At 47.2% G+C, this 16,956-nt stretch overlaps 1 protein-coding gene across 1 annotated transcript; it reads left to right on the forward strand.

Annotated features, from left to right (window-relative positions):
- Positions 1 to 907: 907 nt before the first annotated feature.
- VPS4A (vacuolar protein sorting 4 homolog A) lies at positions 908 to 12,013 on the forward strand. Its single transcript, XM_049864213.1, has 11 exons — positions 908 to 1,114; positions 4,566 to 4,677; positions 4,771 to 4,918; positions 7,021 to 7,082; positions 7,198 to 7,317; positions 7,805 to 7,961; positions 8,548 to 8,696; positions 9,097 to 9,178; positions 9,465 to 9,684; positions 10,694 to 10,834; positions 11,559 to 12,013. The coding sequence occupies exons 1-11, from the start codon at positions 1,094 to 1,096 to the stop codon at positions 11,658 to 11,660; spliced, it is 1,314 nt and encodes a 437-aa protein (XP_049720170.1). The 5' UTR covers positions 908 to 1,093; the 3' UTR covers positions 11,661 to 12,013.
- The last annotated feature ends 4,943 nt before the right edge of the window (positions 12,014 to 16,956 follow it).

A 16,956-nucleotide genomic window follows, 5' to 3' on the forward strand; every position in this document is an offset into this window, starting at 1 on the left:
AAATGATACTGGTGAGAAGTGAGCATCTTGGATCAAGTAGACACATGAGACTATGTGAGCAGCTCCTGTCTGGAGGGGAGATGAGAGGGCAGAGGGGGTCAGAAGCTGGCCGAATGGACATGAAAATAGGGAGTGGAGGGAAGGAGTGTGCTGTCTCACCAGGGGGAGATCAACTACGAGTATATAAAAAAAAAAAAAAAACCAGTGCAAACGAGTATATAGCAAGGTATATACAAATTTTTGTACGGGAGACTGACTTGATTTATAAACTTTCACTTAAAGCACACACACACACACACACACACACACACACACACACACACACAAAAGATGAGACCAAAGCTCTGGGAAGTTAGGTTTACTGTGCGAGTAAACTTCTCCGTCGGTGCCCATGAGTGGGTTCCGACTCTTAGCGACTCTATGTATAACAGAAAGAAGTGTTGCCTGTCCTGCCCCATCTATACAACTGTTAGGTCTGAGCCCACTGTTGCAGCCACTTTGTCAATCTTGTTGAGAGGCTTCCTCTTTTTCACTGACCCTGTTATTTTCCCAAGCATGATGCTTTTCTCCAACAATTGCTCCCTCCTGATAACACAACCAACGTAAAATAGATGATGTCTCGTCATTCTTGCTTCTAAGGAGCATTCTAGCCATACCTGTTCCAAAAATTTTATTGGAAATGGGGTTCAGATACTTCGGCCCTTGGTCTCGCCTCGCTCACCTAGGCATTGGTCCCACCCCCCTATCCCAGGCCCCGCCCCAGCCCTCCCCCTACTAGGCCCACCCCGCCCTGACACGCCCCCTGTCCCGCCCAGTCCTCGCCTAGCTGCGGGGTGGCCAATCGACCACAGCGGGGAGCGGTCCCTGTAGTACCGGCCGAGGCCTCCAGGGGCAGCAGCGCGCCTCGGGCCCGACCGCTCTGGCCGCGCTCCTCGCTTGCCGTGGGACTCGGCTCCGGTGCGAGCGGCAGACCTGCCAGCTCTCGGCCCCAACCCCCCCGGTTCCCTGTGCCGGACCCAGCACCTGGGCTCTCCGGGCCCGAACTGAGGCCGCAAGCAGCACCGCGGGGTGTGGGGCGGACCCAGGAGATGAAATGACAACGTCAACTCTCCAGGTACCTCGGCGCGGCGGGGCCTGCGGGCCGCGGAATCGGGCAGGCCGGCGGCCGCCCCCGAAGCCTGGGCCTTGCGGCCTCAGCCCCGCTCCGGCAGTCTGCGCCTCCCGCTCCTCCCGGTCTGTGTTCACGTGATAGGAGCCGACGGGCGCCTTCCCTTCCCAGTCCACCCCGGCCCTGGCTGGGCCGAGCCCCGAGGCCGCTACGTGCATCCGGCGCCCCGGTACCGTCGTTTTGATCACTGGGCCCACAGGCCCCTCCAGGGCAATCTCCGGCCCTGGTTCCGGCTAGTCGCTCTGGTGATGCTCACTCCCACCTTCTGCCCCGGGTCCTGGAAGCCCCTCTGCCCCACTTCGAAGGAGCCCCAGCTTCTTGCCTGGTCTCCGACTTCTCTTCTGGTGGTGCAGGGCGCTGCTGGGGTGGCAGCACTTGGATGAATGGCTGACCCATTCACCTGGTGCTGCCAGTCCTGCAGGGCCATAAAACATAAACACGCTTAGCCTCCAGACCTGGGTTTGAATCTGCCCCGCCACTCAGTAGCATGTGACCTTGGACTGGTTTATTTGATCTTGGAATCTTGCTTTTCCTTGTCTGTGAAATGGAGATGGGAGTACCATAATTCATAGGGTTGTTGTGAGAATGGGTCTGGATTGAGTACTTCAGTTCAAACATTCGTAACACAGTGTCTGGTACATTGTTAGTGCTCAGTGTGTGATGAGGAAGTGCTTGGGGGTGTTAGACAAGACTTCATAGAAGAGGGGGCATTTGGCCAGAGCATCAAGGATGGTAGCATTCCCGTATGTGGGGGGAGGAAAAAGTGGGAATGGAGGCATGGAATTAAGTGCAGTATTAGGCCAGGAGTTAGCTGGGGTACAAAGCCAGATCCCAACCATAGAGCTCTAATACCTTATCACAAGACTGGGCAAACTCCAGTCTTCGGGCCAGATCCAGCCTGCCCAGCCAGTTTTTGTATGGCCTGTGAGCTAAGAATGGTTTTTACATTTTTAAAAACAGCTTTGTTAAGATATAATTCACTTACCATACAATTCATCCATTTAGTGTCTAGTTCAGTGGCTTTTGGTATATTCCTAGATATGTGCAACCATCACCACAGTCAGTTCTAGAACATTTTCATCAGCCTAAAAGAAACCCAGCATCCCTTAGCTAACACTCCCCATCCCCACAACCCTCCTGGCCCTAGGCAACTCCTAATCTACTTTCTGTTGGTATATTTTTGCCTATTCTGGACATTTTATGTAAATGGGATCATATAATATATAACGCTTTGTGACTGACTTCATTCACTTGGCATAATGTTTAAGATTTATCCATGTTGTAGGTTCCTACATTTCTAAATGGTTGAAAAAATAGATTATTTTATGACACGTGAAAGTCATGAAATTCACGTTTCCATATCTGTGAATGAAGTGTCCTTGGGGCACAACAGCGCTCATTCCTTTTTATACTTTCTGTGGCTGCTTTTGCACTACAATAGCAGAGTTGAGTAATGGTGACAGAGAACATATGGCTGGCAAAGTCTAAAATGTTTACTGTCTGGCCCTTTACAGAAGTTTGCCAACCTCTTTGTTAGCACATCTTTACTTTCTTCCTTAATTCTTCACCATACGTGTTACTAGAAGTGTGGCAGGACTGGCAGTATTGTTTGTCACCTTACTATACTGTTATACAAAGCTCTTCCTCTCCAAATTGAAGGTAAAGCCTCCTGCATATGGAAAAACTGCATGTGATTGCCAGAAAAATCTAATGTACTCTTAGGTGTATTAATTGAGTATTTTGAAGGAGGGAGGGCATGGGCCAGGCCTGCTGTGCTCCACCTCCTAGTATTGTTCTGGGCCTCACCTTTCAAAAGGACTAGGGACGCTTGGGTGTCCCTGGATGTGCAAATGGTTAAGCACTATACTACCAGCTGAAAGATTGGTGGTTCAAACAAACCCAGAGGTGCCTCAGAAGACAGGCCTGTGATCTGCTTCTGAAATGTCACAGGCTTGAAAACCCTGTGGAACGGTTCTGCTCTGCACACACGGGGTCACCATGAGTTGGAATTGACTCATGGCAACTAACAACAACAATAACAACATAGAAGCTAGGGAAGGAAAAAGTCCAAGGAGCTGGGGGTGTTTATTCTGGAGAAGAGAAGCCACCAGGGGCAGGAGCACTGCCTCATGTCTTATCTAAAGGGCTCTCCGGGGGAGAGAGACTAGATAAGTGAAGCTTGTATGTAAGCCAATCATCCAAGAAGGTCCAGGGCTCCTAGCCAATTTCTATTTGTAGGTAGAGGAGGGAGCTGAAACTTGAAGGTAGGAGCCAATACTCTTTTACACCTTTTTCTCATCTCTTTAGTCTGGAGTTCATTTGCCATCAGCTTGGCCTAATTTACCCCCCGTCTGTTAGTGTTGTAGTCCATGTCCTTCTGAGACATCTTACCTTCAAATAAGGAAGGACTTCACAAATGCCCCGGCCCCGCAAGAAGCTGGCCAGGAGGTTTATTGTTTACTGTGGATGGGGTTCTGGGTATACGCCGGGGGAACAGAGCTGTATCTGACAGAGGATGGTAATTTCTGGTAATGCTTCTGGTTCGAGAAGCTGCAGTTTCTAAAAGTGGGTATGTGGGTGTGGGCAGCTGCCTGAAAAGAGCCAGTATGCTTTTCGTTCAGACTGGGGCACAGGCCTGCAGAATTTATAAGATTCACAGAGACTCACTCACTCACTCTGAGTTCTTAGAAGGTTCCAGAGGACAGTGCCCCTCAATTAGCAGCACATATTTGTCTCAGCTATAACCAAACACTTTCCTTACTGGAACTACTGGTATAGTGAACTCTGTGCCCAAGCATCCCCTCCTTAGGTACCTGTCTTTAGGACAACTGTTTTCTCTCTTCAGCCTAGAGAAGCAAGTTGACTTAGGCCAGTAGAAGGAAGTAAAAGTCCCTTTAAATCGATCCCATAGAAAACCTCTGGTCAATGAAGGACTTCCCTGTCTGGCTAGCTCCTCTCTGGTCCTCAAGGCCAAGTGCACTTTCTGGCCTCCGTGCTGAGCTGCATAGCAATCTATTTGTCCCACTGTTTCCTGATCCTAGGCTCTCTGTCTGTGACTGTGTCTCTTTCCCTTGAGGCCACAGGATGCAAAGTCCTGAGAACTCTCCCTTTGAGACCTTACCTGAGGTGTTAGATCAGGCTTCTGCTTGCTGAAATCCAGAGCAGGGGCTGAGTAGGAAGTTGCTTTTAATAGCATGTGTTTATTGTGAAGAGGGACAACTAGCTTTTAAAGTTCCCTTTCCAGGCCTTGTTAGTTGATGTTGGAAAAGTAGGCTGACATACTGGTCTGTGACTGACAAATCCACAGTCCTGGCAGTATCTCTCATCAGTGTTTCCTGCTGCCAGGGCCTTTCTGGGCCTCTACGGGAGTACGGAACTCTTCGTTTTGCCTCTCCAGAAAGCCATTGATCTGGTGACAAAAGCTACAGAAGAGGATAAAGCCAAGAACTACGAGGAGGCACTTCGGCTCTACCAGCATGCTGTGGAGTATTTCCTACATGCCATCAAGTGTGAGTCATGCTCGGGTCCTCTGCCGAGGAGTCTCTGCAGAAGGAGGGTGGGCACCAGGGCTCACAGGATACCTCTCTGGTTCCCTCCTGCAGATGAGGCACACAGCGACAAGGCCAAGGAGAGCATTCGCGCCAAGTGCATGCAGTACCTAGACCGGGCAGAGAAGCTGAAGGATTATCTACGAAACAAAGAGAAGCATGGCAAGAAGCCAGTCAAAGAGAACCAGAGTGAGGGCAAGGGGTAAGTGCAGAGGGAGGAGTGTGTACTGCCCCGAGCACAGGCTGGCTAGCTTAGGACAGCCCCGGAGTCCCCAATCCATGTGCCCTTTTCATGTGTCACTGTCATTCTTGGAACTAATGCTGCGTTGGACTTCCACAGTGTCTTCCTTATGAGGAGTTATCATAATAGTAATAATGCTTGCAGCTGCTTTCATTAAGCACTTAACAGAATACTTTCATATATATATAAATATATATAATATGTATTAATAAATATATATATTAAAAATAATATATATATGTGTGTGTGTATATATATATTATCCCTTTGGAAATGTATAAAAAAGCTGGTGGTGGGGGAGATGGGGAGCCCAGCATGGAGGTTAAGACTGGACTCTGCAGCTAAACTGTCAAGGTAGAACTTTAGGTTGACCACTTCCAGCTTGTCACCTTGGACATATGCCATGACCCCCCTGTGCCTCCAGTTTCCTTGTCTGCAAAAGGGGGGAGAGAATGGAATTTCCATGCTAGTAGCTATTGTAAGGAGCAAATGAAATGATCTGGACAATGTCCTTAGAAAAAGTCTTGACACTTAAAAACCAAAAAACCAAACCCATTGCTGTCGAGTTGATTCTAACTCATAGTGACCCTATAGGAGAGAGAAGAACTGCCCCATAGGGTTTCCAAGGCAATAATCTTTACAGAAGCAGACTGCCACATCTTTCTCCCTCAGAGCAGCTGGTAGGTTCTAACCACTGACCTTTCTGTTAGCAGCTGAGTGATTAACCACTGTGCCACCAGGGCTCCTTTTGCTTGGCACTTAGCACTAAATGAGTATCCATCATTATTATTATTAAACAGTTATCATCTTCCTCGACAGATGAGGCAGCAGAGATTTGCCAGAGCTAGTACAGGAGAGCCTGCCCAATGTTCCAGGGCCTCTGTTTCTGATTCCAAAGCCAGTGCTCTCTCCACAGCCTTTCACCTTGGATCTGTGGTTCACCCACCATGGTGATTCCAGCTAGTGGATGTAAGTCCCACAGAGAACATAAAGGCCAGCAGTATCCTGGAGGTGAGAGAGTCATGGAATGAAGAAACGTAGGGTGGCGTGTCAGCTGCCTCAGTGAGCAGAGCCTCCCTCTCCTCCTTGATGGAGAGTATGCTCCTGTTTTTATTTCCCAGACTGAGAAACACACCTGGGAAGGGGCAGGTGGCCAAGGAGCTCCAAGAAGGGTGAAACCATTTTGAGGACGGCAAATAAATTATTTCAGGATAAGACTCAGCCATTGGAATAGACTAGTTATTGTGTTCTTTTTCCCAGGCACTCCCCTTTACATTTAAATGTTTACCTCTTCCCTGTCCTTTGGAATGTGACTACACCCACTCCTCACTTATCAACTGTCTCATTATTTGACATTTTGCATTTATGGCAATAGTGAAAAATCTATTTTGCGCGTTAATGATGTTTGTCTGACAGTAGCGCTGAGGTGCGAGGCAAAAGTAACCTGGGATGTGACGGTTATAGTTATGTGTCAACTTGTCTGGGCAGTGATTCTCAATGGTTTGACAGTTATGTAATGATGTAATTTGGCAGTTAATGTAATAAAATAGCTATCTTCCATTTTGTGATCTGATGTGTTCATCCTCCATTTTTGCATAATGCCAATTTTTACATAATGACCTGGTCTTTGGAACCTAACCACGTTGATAAATGAAGAATGGGTATACTTTGGAGTCACAGCTGTCTGTTCCCGAGAGTCTGTATGAAAGACTAATGACATCTGCATTTGCTTGACTGGCTGCTGTTTAAATGCAGCCAAAACACATTTCTCTCCCCAGCATTCTGGAGAGGGCAGACGTCTCTATTCTTCTTTCCTTAATGAAGAAACAAGGGTGGGTTATGAGAGTGTTTCCTGGGGGGGCCCAGAAGTGAGTTGCTGATAACGTGGCCCTAATGTCATCAAGGTACCTACTTGCCAGCCACTCCCCGATGTTGAGCATAGGAAGTGTTCCTTTGCCCCTGTGCTAGTAGCCAGAGCTTGGTCTCACTCAGAGCCTCTGTGCCAATGGCCTATTGCTCCCAGAATGAAATGCCAACTTATCATCTTGTCTCTCCTTTCCTAGCAGTGATAGTGACAGTGAAGGGGATAATCCAGAGAAAAAGAAATTGCAAGAGCAACTGATGGGTAAGAGGCTCAGGCCCCATGGCAATGGGAAGGGGACATGCCAAGGGTCTCCTGGTGGATTGGCTCATGTTCACTGGCCAGGCTTGGAGTTGAATGTTCTGCCTCCCTGTTGCAGGTGCTGTTGTGATGGAGAAGCCCAACATTCGGTGGAGTGATGTGGCTGGGCTAGAGGGGGCTAAGGAGGCCCTTAAAGAAGCTGTCATTTTGCCAATTAAATTCCCACATTTGTTCACAGGTGAGAGTTGAGCCACTTTAAGCCCACATGTAAAAATATGAGGCTTCTGAGGTAGCCACTCTGAAGGTATCTAGGAGCAGGTGGCAGCTCACCTCCATTCGCCCTGAGAGGGTAAGGGCTCTGGTCTTCCCAGGAGAAGGAAGAGAGAGGCCCCAGGGCTCGCTGACTGTGATCCTCTATTCCTTGGCTTCTCTCTGATGTCAAAAACCCTTGTGACTAAACTTTGAATTTACCATCCCAGTAAGTGGGCAGGGTCAGGAACCAGTACCACAGCCAGTGTCACTTTAGAAGGTCATGGGGGTCATTAGCAACGACTAGGGCTAAGCTCTCAGCAGGTAACTTAGTTGCCTTTACTCCTTTGCTTCTACAATCAATTATAGAACCTTTTATTTCTGACTGTGTTTATAGTGACTAAGGATTCTCTGCTTTTTTCTGTCCACTTTCCCTGATCAGAAAGCAGCTCACTTTGGTTTATTCTTTATTGTAGGCAAGCGTACCCCTTGGCGAGGAATACTGCTCTTTGGACCCCCTGGCACAGGGAAATCCTATCTGGCCAAAGCTGTGGCAACAGAGGCCAATAACACCACCTTCTTCTCTGTGTCCTCCTCAGATTTGATGTCTAAGTGGTTGGGAGAGAGTGAGAAGTAAGTCAGCCATCAGGTCTTGCCCTCTGGGGCCCCACCAGCCACTAGCGCTGCAGTTTCCCTGTGCCTCAGAGTCGCCTTCCAGAGTAGCTGCTGGTGGATATTCAGGGAGAAGTAGCCAGGAGAATGATGTCTTGCTAGCTTATTGAATGGGGCATTGTCTTGACAAGCCAATTGAAAGGACTTTGGAAGAAAGAAAGTACTCCAGAAGGGAAGGAGAAGGAACTGACATTAATTATTAGTTGAGAATCCCCTGTCGGGGCACTTCATTACACTTTAGTTAATTTATTCCCTACACCAACTCCCATTTTGCAGATGACGAAACTGAGACTCAGAGGAAGGGAAGGGACTTGTCCTAAGTCTAGAGCTAATGACTATGGCTACCAAGATTGGAGCTGACACCACGGCTTGCTCTTCTCCTTGGTACAGTGCTGCCAGAGGATTTGTTACCACCGTTTTTTCTGAAATCCAAGCATGACCATGGTCTCAGTCTCCTTGTGGGAAGGGCAAGAGGAGAGAGGTGGTGACTGAGACCCTGGGTGGGCATGTGAGTGTCCAGATCCCAATCCCATTCTCACCTGCACAGGCTAGTAAAGAATCTGTTTGAGCTGGCCAGGCAGCACAAGCCCTCCATCATCTTCATCGATGAGGTGGATTCCCTCTGTGGATCCCGAAATGAAAATGAGAGTGAGGCTGCCCGAAGGATCAAAACAGAGTTCTTGGTCCAGATGCAGGGTGAGTGCTAGCCCTGGGTTGCTGCGTTGGTTCTCGTTCCACTTCAAGCCAGCCTAGGGCTTCATTATTTAGTTGTGGCTCAATTTGATCACCCATAGAATGGAGGGGAAGATTCTCAGCTCCATCTTTGAAGGGCTCCATCTTAGATGGGCTTTCATGATGAGAGGTTCCAGAGGCCTTTGCCGGCTGCCTTTCTGTCCATCCTGTCATAGCAGGGTCATAGGTCCCTTCATCCCCAGCAACTTCCAGGCTAGCACATGGCTTAATTTTAGTTGGAACCTCTGCCAGTGGTGGCTTTAGGTCATGGACACACGAAGCTCCTGAGGTTCTTCCCCAAAGGTTCTAACTGATCGTGGAAGGTATTTTCAGAGTCAACATCTTTGTTTCCCTTTCTGCACAGGGGTGGGGAATAACAATGATGGGACTCTGGTTCTTGGTGCCACAAATATCCCATGGGTACTGGATTCAGCTATTAGAAGGAGGTGAGTCTTTCCCAGCAGGTGCTAGGGGCTGAAGTCTTTCTTCAGCCACAGTCCACCTGCTCCAGGCAGCCCTTTGGCTGCAGCCTAAACCATTTCCCGAGGCTTCTCCATGTCTGTATGAGGAATAGAGCCCTTTGTGAAGTCTGCTTTAGGGCCATGCTGCTTGGCATCACTGGCCCATAAAGTCATCTCACTTCTGTAGAATCTAAAATCTCCATGCCTCCCCTTTCCATTGATACCATTCCATCACCTGCTTTCAATTTCTGCCGTGTGCTTGGCTCCCTAGGTTTGAAAAGCGGATTTACATCCCGTTGCCAGAGGAAGCTGCCCGGGCCCAGATGTTCCGGTTGCATTTGGGGAGCACTCCCCACAACCTCACGGATGCCAACATCCAGGAACTGGCCCGGAAGACGGAAGGCTACTCGGGCGCAGACATCAGCATCATTGTGCGGGACTGCCTCATGCAGCCCGTTAGAAAAGTACAGTCGGCAACACACTTCAAAAAGGTGAGTAGGCCGGCAAGGAGGTGCTTGGAAACTGTCACAGGAAAGGAGGGCAATTGGTTTTCTTTGTCAGCTCCCTGGCCCTGTTGCCTGGCTGCTTAGGTGACACATTCCCAGTCTCCTAGAGAACCAAGGGCAAATGCAAAGCAAGCCCTCGCTCCAGGGGGCTTGCACACACTCTCGCCCTCCTTGCAGCTCTTCCTGCCCAAGTGCGGCCATCTCAGATTGTGCATGTCTAGAGGATGGGGTGCTGTCCTCTGCAGCCTCCAGTCAGCTCTGCTTTCTGTGCATGGTGGACACCTAATGTTTGAAAAGTGTTGGATATAAAATTACAGATGGTAAGGACTCATCCATTATTCAGCAGTTCTTTGTTGAGTGTCTGTTATGGGTCCTACTATGTGCCTGGCACTTTTCTAGGCGCTAGGGAGACATGAGTGGCCACAAAAGACAAAAGTCCCTGCCCTCTAGCAGCCCTCTTCCTGGTGGGGAGAGACAGATAATAAACAAAACACTAGTGTCTTAGAGGGCGGTGAGCGGGGAAATAGAGCAGGTGAAGGGAGGTTGGGGCTTGCCGATGTGTGGAGTGGGGTGGGCAACACTTGAGGGATGTAAGGGAATGAGCCTTGAGGATATTTGGAGAAATGTTGCCAATGGAGCAGAATTGGTTGGAAAAACATCTTTGGTATCCCTGCATTGTACTGAGATTCAGTGGAGTTAATGAGGAGGGTATCAAGGTATCTGGGGCTACAGACAGATTCTGGAGACAGTGACTGGAGCAACATGCTGATAATGAACCTCTGAACTCAGACCTTGAGTCACATTGACTACTCAGCCTAAGAGCTTTAGTAGGGCCTATCCCTCCTCAAACCTCTGATCACCTAGATGGCCCAGAAACCCAGGCGTTCATACCAACCATTACCTTCTCTTTAGGATTCAGAAATCTGAGGCTTTCTGTCCCTACCCCCAAACACTGATTGGTAGCCACTCCAGCCAAACTCCCTTTTGCTTTCAGGTCTGTGGCCCTTCCCGCACCAACCCTAGCATTATGATTGATGACCTCCTGACCCCATGTTCACCAGGGGACCTGGGGGCCATGGAGATGACTTGGATGGATGTCCCTAGTGACAAACTCTTAGAGCCTGTGGTTTGCATGGTAAGTAACCAACTGGGAGAGAGGACTGCACAGAGCCCAGAAAATTGGAGCTTGGGTCCTAGGATAAAAATAAGCTTCTCTGCTTTGCTGTCCTGGGCTGCTGTGCCTTCTCCTAAACAGAGAATGGCGTTTGTGGCTCTGGGTAGCTGGGGCTACTGCCATTAGACTCAGTGAGGACCCAGGATGTAGCAGTTAGTGTTTTATTTTCTTCAGCAAAAAGAGTAAAGATCAGATTATGCGACTGCATCATGCCATGGGTTTGGCTTATTTTGCACACGGAAGAGACCAGTAAATATATGTCAGTGTGATTTGATTTGATATAGTCCAAAGGCAGCCACTCACCTGAATAGTCTTGTCCCCTCTGTTACCTTAGTTTTGTCAACTGTCTCGCCTGTTCTGCCAGGTGTCTGCCATTATGATTGGTGGGGTGGGCGTGTAGCTAAGAAAGAGCTGCTAATGGTGATGATGGGCTGCTTAGCTTCTCTCAGATCAGAAATAGGCCCATCTGGAAATGACATGGGTTGCCTGGCAGAGGCAGAATGCCTGTCACAGGGGCCATTCAAGCAGAAGTGGACAACTGTAGGGAGTTTTGCATTTAGGGGAGGGCATCTGGGTAACCTCAAAGTCAGGCCTCTTCCAACCCTAAACTGCATGGGTCTGAGACAAGGGGAGGCTGAGGACCGGGTGCTCAGCCCCTCCTCAGCTGTCTACTCGTGTCTTGCAGTCCGACATGCTCCGGTCTTTGGCCACCACCCGGCCCACTGTGAATGCAGACGATCTTCTGAAAGTGAAGAAGTTCTCAGAGGACTTTGGACAAGAGAGTTAAAAGCTTCTTCACTTGGGTGATAATGAAGGTGGGAGGTTGATCGGGGCAAATCCACAGTGCTCACGTTGGTGGCCAGACAGAGCTCCAGAGCTGTCCTAAAGTCACTACAGCGTCCCCTCTGCTGCCTGGTTGCCAGCAGGGAGCAGGCAGGAAGGGCCTCCTTAGCCACAGAGACGCTACAAAGCACATTTGGCTCACAGTGGAATCCTGGCTCTTACTCCTCCTTCTCTTCTGGATGCTCACCAACTCCTGTTCCTGCCCATGTCTTTTTTTTTTAAAACCTTTGTGTTCCCCTAAATTAATGCTGCTTGGATTTTTGTCTTGTTTATAAATAAAAAATAAAATCACCTGGAGGCATCAAGGAGTGGGAACGGCCCTGTTGTGGGGTGGGTGCAGCAAACCCTTTAGGGTGGCTTGCCAGCCCTGCCCCCCATTTAGACCCAAGTTGAACTGGAGAACAGACTGGCTGATGCCCCTGGGTCCCCAGCCCACACTGCCTACAAAGATCCCCCTCAATGTGCATCCAGGGCCTCATGTCGTTCTTGCAGGAGGAGGAGACAGTCTTTGTGAGCACAAAGCTATGTAGGTGAGAATGCGCGAAGGCCGCAGTTAGCTGGGTTTCACTGCTCCCTTGTCTTCCCTCTGAATGTGACAACACTGAGCCCAGCCACTGCCCCTGGGTTCCTGTCCTGGAAATGGTCTAATAAATCCTTTTCCCTTCTGGAGCCCCTGAGTGTTCTCATCTTTGACTTTTGCCTAGGGCTCTTAGAAGTCCACTCTTGCTTCTGATAAAAAGACCGTCTGGTTTTCTCTCTCAGCTTCTCTCTTCTCTAGTAAGCAGAGCAGGGAGTCATCTCAGGCCTGTTCTCACAGTGGGGTTTGCAGGACCCCTTTCCCCCTGAGACCTCAGGTTTGGCTGAGGTGTTTAAGGAACGTGGACAGTTCTATTGTCCAGCCTCCAGATCAAAATCTGTAAACTATGAAGACCTGGCCTGCAAGGGTTTGGTTTGGTCAGCTGTTAGCACTTAAAACTCAGGAGTAAAAATTGAGCTTTCTGGTTTCTGAAAGGTTAGTGTAATGCTGGGCCTGCATTCCCATGAGGCCACCTCTCAGCTACAGCTGAGGAGTGCTCCCTGTTTAGAAGGGGCACACGCCTGCCCATGGACTGCTTCACACGTTTGCTTTGCCTTCCGGAATCTGTGCCTCCTGATGGTAAGACACCCAAGGCCTACAGCTGGCACTTAGCTAGTTACAAGTGTTTTTTCTGTTCTACCTCCAGTTATCTTTATTTGAATCAGAAAGTACTCACTCTTTTACCTGTCTCATTTAGTCTGCTTAAACACCTTGACAAATCATGGGGTTACAGAAAGTTTGGAGCTGCTCCAGTTCATCCCCATAGCTCTAGTTAAGCTATGCCTCAGTGACAGGGGAATGAAGGTCTTGATCACCACTGATGCTAAACTAACTTCTGGCCAACTGATGCCAACACATGACCTGACATTATCTGTGATACACATGGCTAACGTGTGGAGGAATTACTCCCATAAATGCTTACTCTGCAACTCCCTTCTTCCCTACCTGAGGATTCTGTTCTAAGCCTTCTGCCTACGTTGGGTGTCACTTGGAATTTGATTTCTAAAACTGTCATCAGCTCAATACACTGATGGCATATGTGTGTGGTTTTTGTGGTTGATATCTCTTAGGCGGGAGAATCTTTATAGAAAATGCAAGGATTTATTGCCTTTGGGCTGTAGTGTCTTGAGCTAGTCGATCAAATCCTTCCTATGCGAATCTGGTTACAATAGTCAGTCTCATACTTTGTAAGCAACATAGACAGTCTTAGGCTTCCTCCTCCTACACGTCTGTGAGTTTGGCGTACTGTGATGGCTTGTGTGTTGTTGTGATGCTAGAAGCTATGCCACCAGTATTTCAAATACCAGCAGGGTCACCCATGGTAGACAGGTTTCAGCTGAGCTTCCAGACTGTAAGACAGACTAGAAAGAAGGACCTAGCGGCCTACTTCTGAAAAAATGAGCCAGTGAAAACCTTATGAATAGCAGTGGAATACTGTCTGATGTAGTGTCTGAAGATGATCCCCTCTGGTTGGAAGGTGTTCAAAATATGACTGGGGTAGAGCTGCCTCCTCAAAGTGGAGTCGACCTCAATGACATGGATGGAGTCAAATTTCCGGGACCTTCATTTGTAGCACACTGAAAATGAGAAGAAACAGCTACAAACATCCATTAATAATCAGAACATGGAATGTACGAAGTATGAATCTAGGGAAACTGGAGGTCCTCAAAAATAAAATGGAATGCATAAACATCAATATCCTAGGCATTAGTGACCTGAAATGGACTGGTATTGGCCATTTTGAATCAGACAATCATATGGTCTACTATGCTGGGAATGACAAATTGAAGAGGACTGGCTCGTTGCATTCATCATCAAAAAGAATATTTCAAGATCGACCCTGAAGTACAATGCAGTCAGTGATAGGATAATATCTATATGCCTACAAAGACCACTTAATACCACTGTTACCCAAATTTATATATCAACCACTAACACCAAAGATGAGGAAATTGAAGATTTTTACCAACTTTTGCAGTCTGAATTTGATCACACATGCAATCAAGATGCACTGATAATTACTGGTGATTGGAAACAAGGAACAGTAGTTGGAAAATATGGCCTTAGTGACAGAAACGACGCCGGAGAGCACATGATAGAATTTTGCAAGACCAATGACTTCTTCATTGTAAAAACCTTTTTTCAACAACATAAACACCGACTATACACGTGGACCTTCCCAGATGGAATATACAGAAATCAAATTGACTACATCTATGGAAAGAGATGAGGGAAAAGCTCAGTATCATCTGTCAGAACAAGACCAGGGGCCGACCGTGGAATAGACAATCAATTGCTCTTATGCAAGTTCAAGCTGAAGCAGAAGAAAACTAGCACAAGTCCACAAGAGCCAAAGTATGGCCTTGAGTATATTCCACCTGAATTTAGAGACCACCTCAAGAATAGATTTGACTCATTGAACACTAATGACCAAAGACCAGACAAGTTGTGGAATGACATCAAGGATATCATACATCAAGAAAGTAAAAGGTCATTAAAAAGACAGGAAAGAAATAAAAGACCAAAATGGATGTCAGAAGAAACTGAAACTTGCTCTTGAACATAGAGTAACTAAAAAGAACAGAAAAAACGATGAGGTAAGAGAGCTGAACAGAAGATTTCAAAGGGCAGCTTGAGAAGACAAAGTATTATAATGAAATGTGCAAAGACCTAGAGTTAGAAAACCAAAAGGGAAGGACACGCTCGCCATTTCTCAAGCTGAAAGAACTGAAGAAAAAAATTCAAGCCTTGAGTTGCAGTAGTGAAGGAATCTACAGAGAAAATATTAGACGACGCTGGAATCATCAAAAGAAGACGGAAGGAACACACAGAGTCACTGTAGCAAAAAGAATTGGTTGACATTCAACCATTTCAGGAGGTAGCATATGATCAAGAATCGATGGTACTGAAGGAAGAAGTCCAAGCCACACTGAAGGCACTGGCAAAAAACAAGGCTTCGGGAACTGACGTAATACCAATTGAGATGTTTCAACAAACGGATGCAGCACTGGAAGCACTCACTCATCTGTGCCAAGAAATTTGGAAGACAGATACCTGGCAACTGACTTGGAAAAATCCATATTTGTGCCCATTCCAAAGAACCAAGAGAATGTGGAAATTATTGAACAATATTAGTATTACACACAAGTAAAGATTTGCTGAAGATCATTCAAAAGTAGTTGCAGCAGTACACAGTGATGGGGAATTGCCAGAAATTCAAGCTGGATTCAGAAAAGGACATGGAATGAGGGATATCACTGCTGATGTCAGATGGCTGAAAGCAGAGAAGACCAAGAGGAATTTTACCTGTGTTTTATTGACTGCAAAGGCATTTGATTGTGTGGATCATAACAAATTATGGATAACATTATGAAGAATGGGAATTCCAGAATACTTAATTGTACTCATGAGGAACCAGTGCATAAACCAAGAGGCAGTCGCTTGAAGAAAACAAAGGGATACCACATGGTTTAAAATCAGGAAAGGTGTGTGTCAGGGTTGTATCCTTTTGCCATGCTTTATTTTTATTAAAATCTGTACACTGAGCAAATAATCCGAGAAGCTGGGCTATATGAAGAATAACGTGGCATCAGGATTGGAGAAAGACTCATTAACAGCCTGTGATATTCAGATGACACAACCTTGCTTGCTGAAAGTGAAGAAGACTTGAAGCACTTACTGATGATTATCAGAGACCACAGCCTTCAGTATGGATTGCAGCTCAACATAGAGAAAAAGATCCTTACAACTGGACCAATAAGCAACATCAGGATAAAAGAAGAAAAGATTGAAGCAGTCAAGGATTTAATTTTACTTGGATCCATAATCAACACCCATGGAAGCAGCAGTCAAGAAATCAAGTGACACGTTGCATTGGGCAGGTCTACTCAAAAGACCTCAAAATGTTAAAAAGCAAGGATATCACTGTAAGGACTAAGGTGCACCTGACCTAAGCCATGTTGATTTCAAATTGCCTCATATGCACATGAAAGCTGGACAATGAAAACGAAGATGTAAGAAGAATCGATGCCTTTGAATTATGGTGTTGGCGAAGAATACTGAATATACCATAGACAGCCAGAAGAACTAAAAAGTCTGCCTTGGAAGAAGTACAGCCAGAATGCTCCTTAGAAGCAAGGATGGCAAGACTTAGTCTCATGTACTTTGGACATGTTATCAGGAGGGACCAGTCCCTGGTGAAGGACATCATGCTTCGTAAAATAGGGGGTCAGCAAAAAAGGAAGACCCTCAACGGGATGGATGTGACACAGTGGCTGCAACAATGGACTCAGGTGTAATAACAATTGTGAGGATGGTGCAGGACTGGGCAGTGTTTCGTTGTTCTACACGGGGTCGCTAGGAATCAGAATTGACTTGAAGGCACCTAACAACAGGCTTCCTCCACATACCACTCTGAGCAGTCACTTACCCTTAGGCCTCCCTGTCAGGAAGCTGGGGGCAAATGCTACTGATCTGTGTCACAAAGATGTTACTAAGGGCTGTTAGAACACTATATGGAAGCAATAGAATGTCCCAGTGCCACTCTGCAGGAACATGGGAACATTATCCAAATAAAAGGAGGCTCAGTGAATTCTGATTTTTGTAAAGATCCATGTTTTCATTATAAAGTAAAACTTTCTACAAAATTCCCCAAAGTCTGAGT

The sequence above is a fragment of the Elephas maximus genome, chromosome 21 (genome assembly GCF_024166365.1).
Source record: "Elephas maximus indicus isolate mEleMax1 chromosome 21, mEleMax1 primary haplotype, whole genome shotgun sequence".
Classification (NCBI taxonomy): Eukaryota; Metazoa; Chordata; class Mammalia; order Proboscidea; family Elephantidae; genus Elephas; species Elephas maximus.

What these genes read in the sequence shown, in the direction of transcription:
- VPS4A (XM_049864213.1), top strand. Translation starts at nt 1,094, where the DNA reads ATGACAACGTCAACTCTCCAG. An exon ending in ATTGCAAGAGCAACTGATGG is followed by an intron (nt 7,083 to 7,197) that starts GTAAGAGGCTCA and finishes TCCCTGTTGCAG; the next exon opens with GTGCTGTTGTGATGGAGAAG. An exon ending in GTTCTTGGTCCAGATGCAGG is followed by an intron (nt 8,697 to 9,096) that starts GTGAGTGCTAGC and finishes CTTTCTGCACAG; the next exon opens with GGGTGGGGAATAACAATGAT.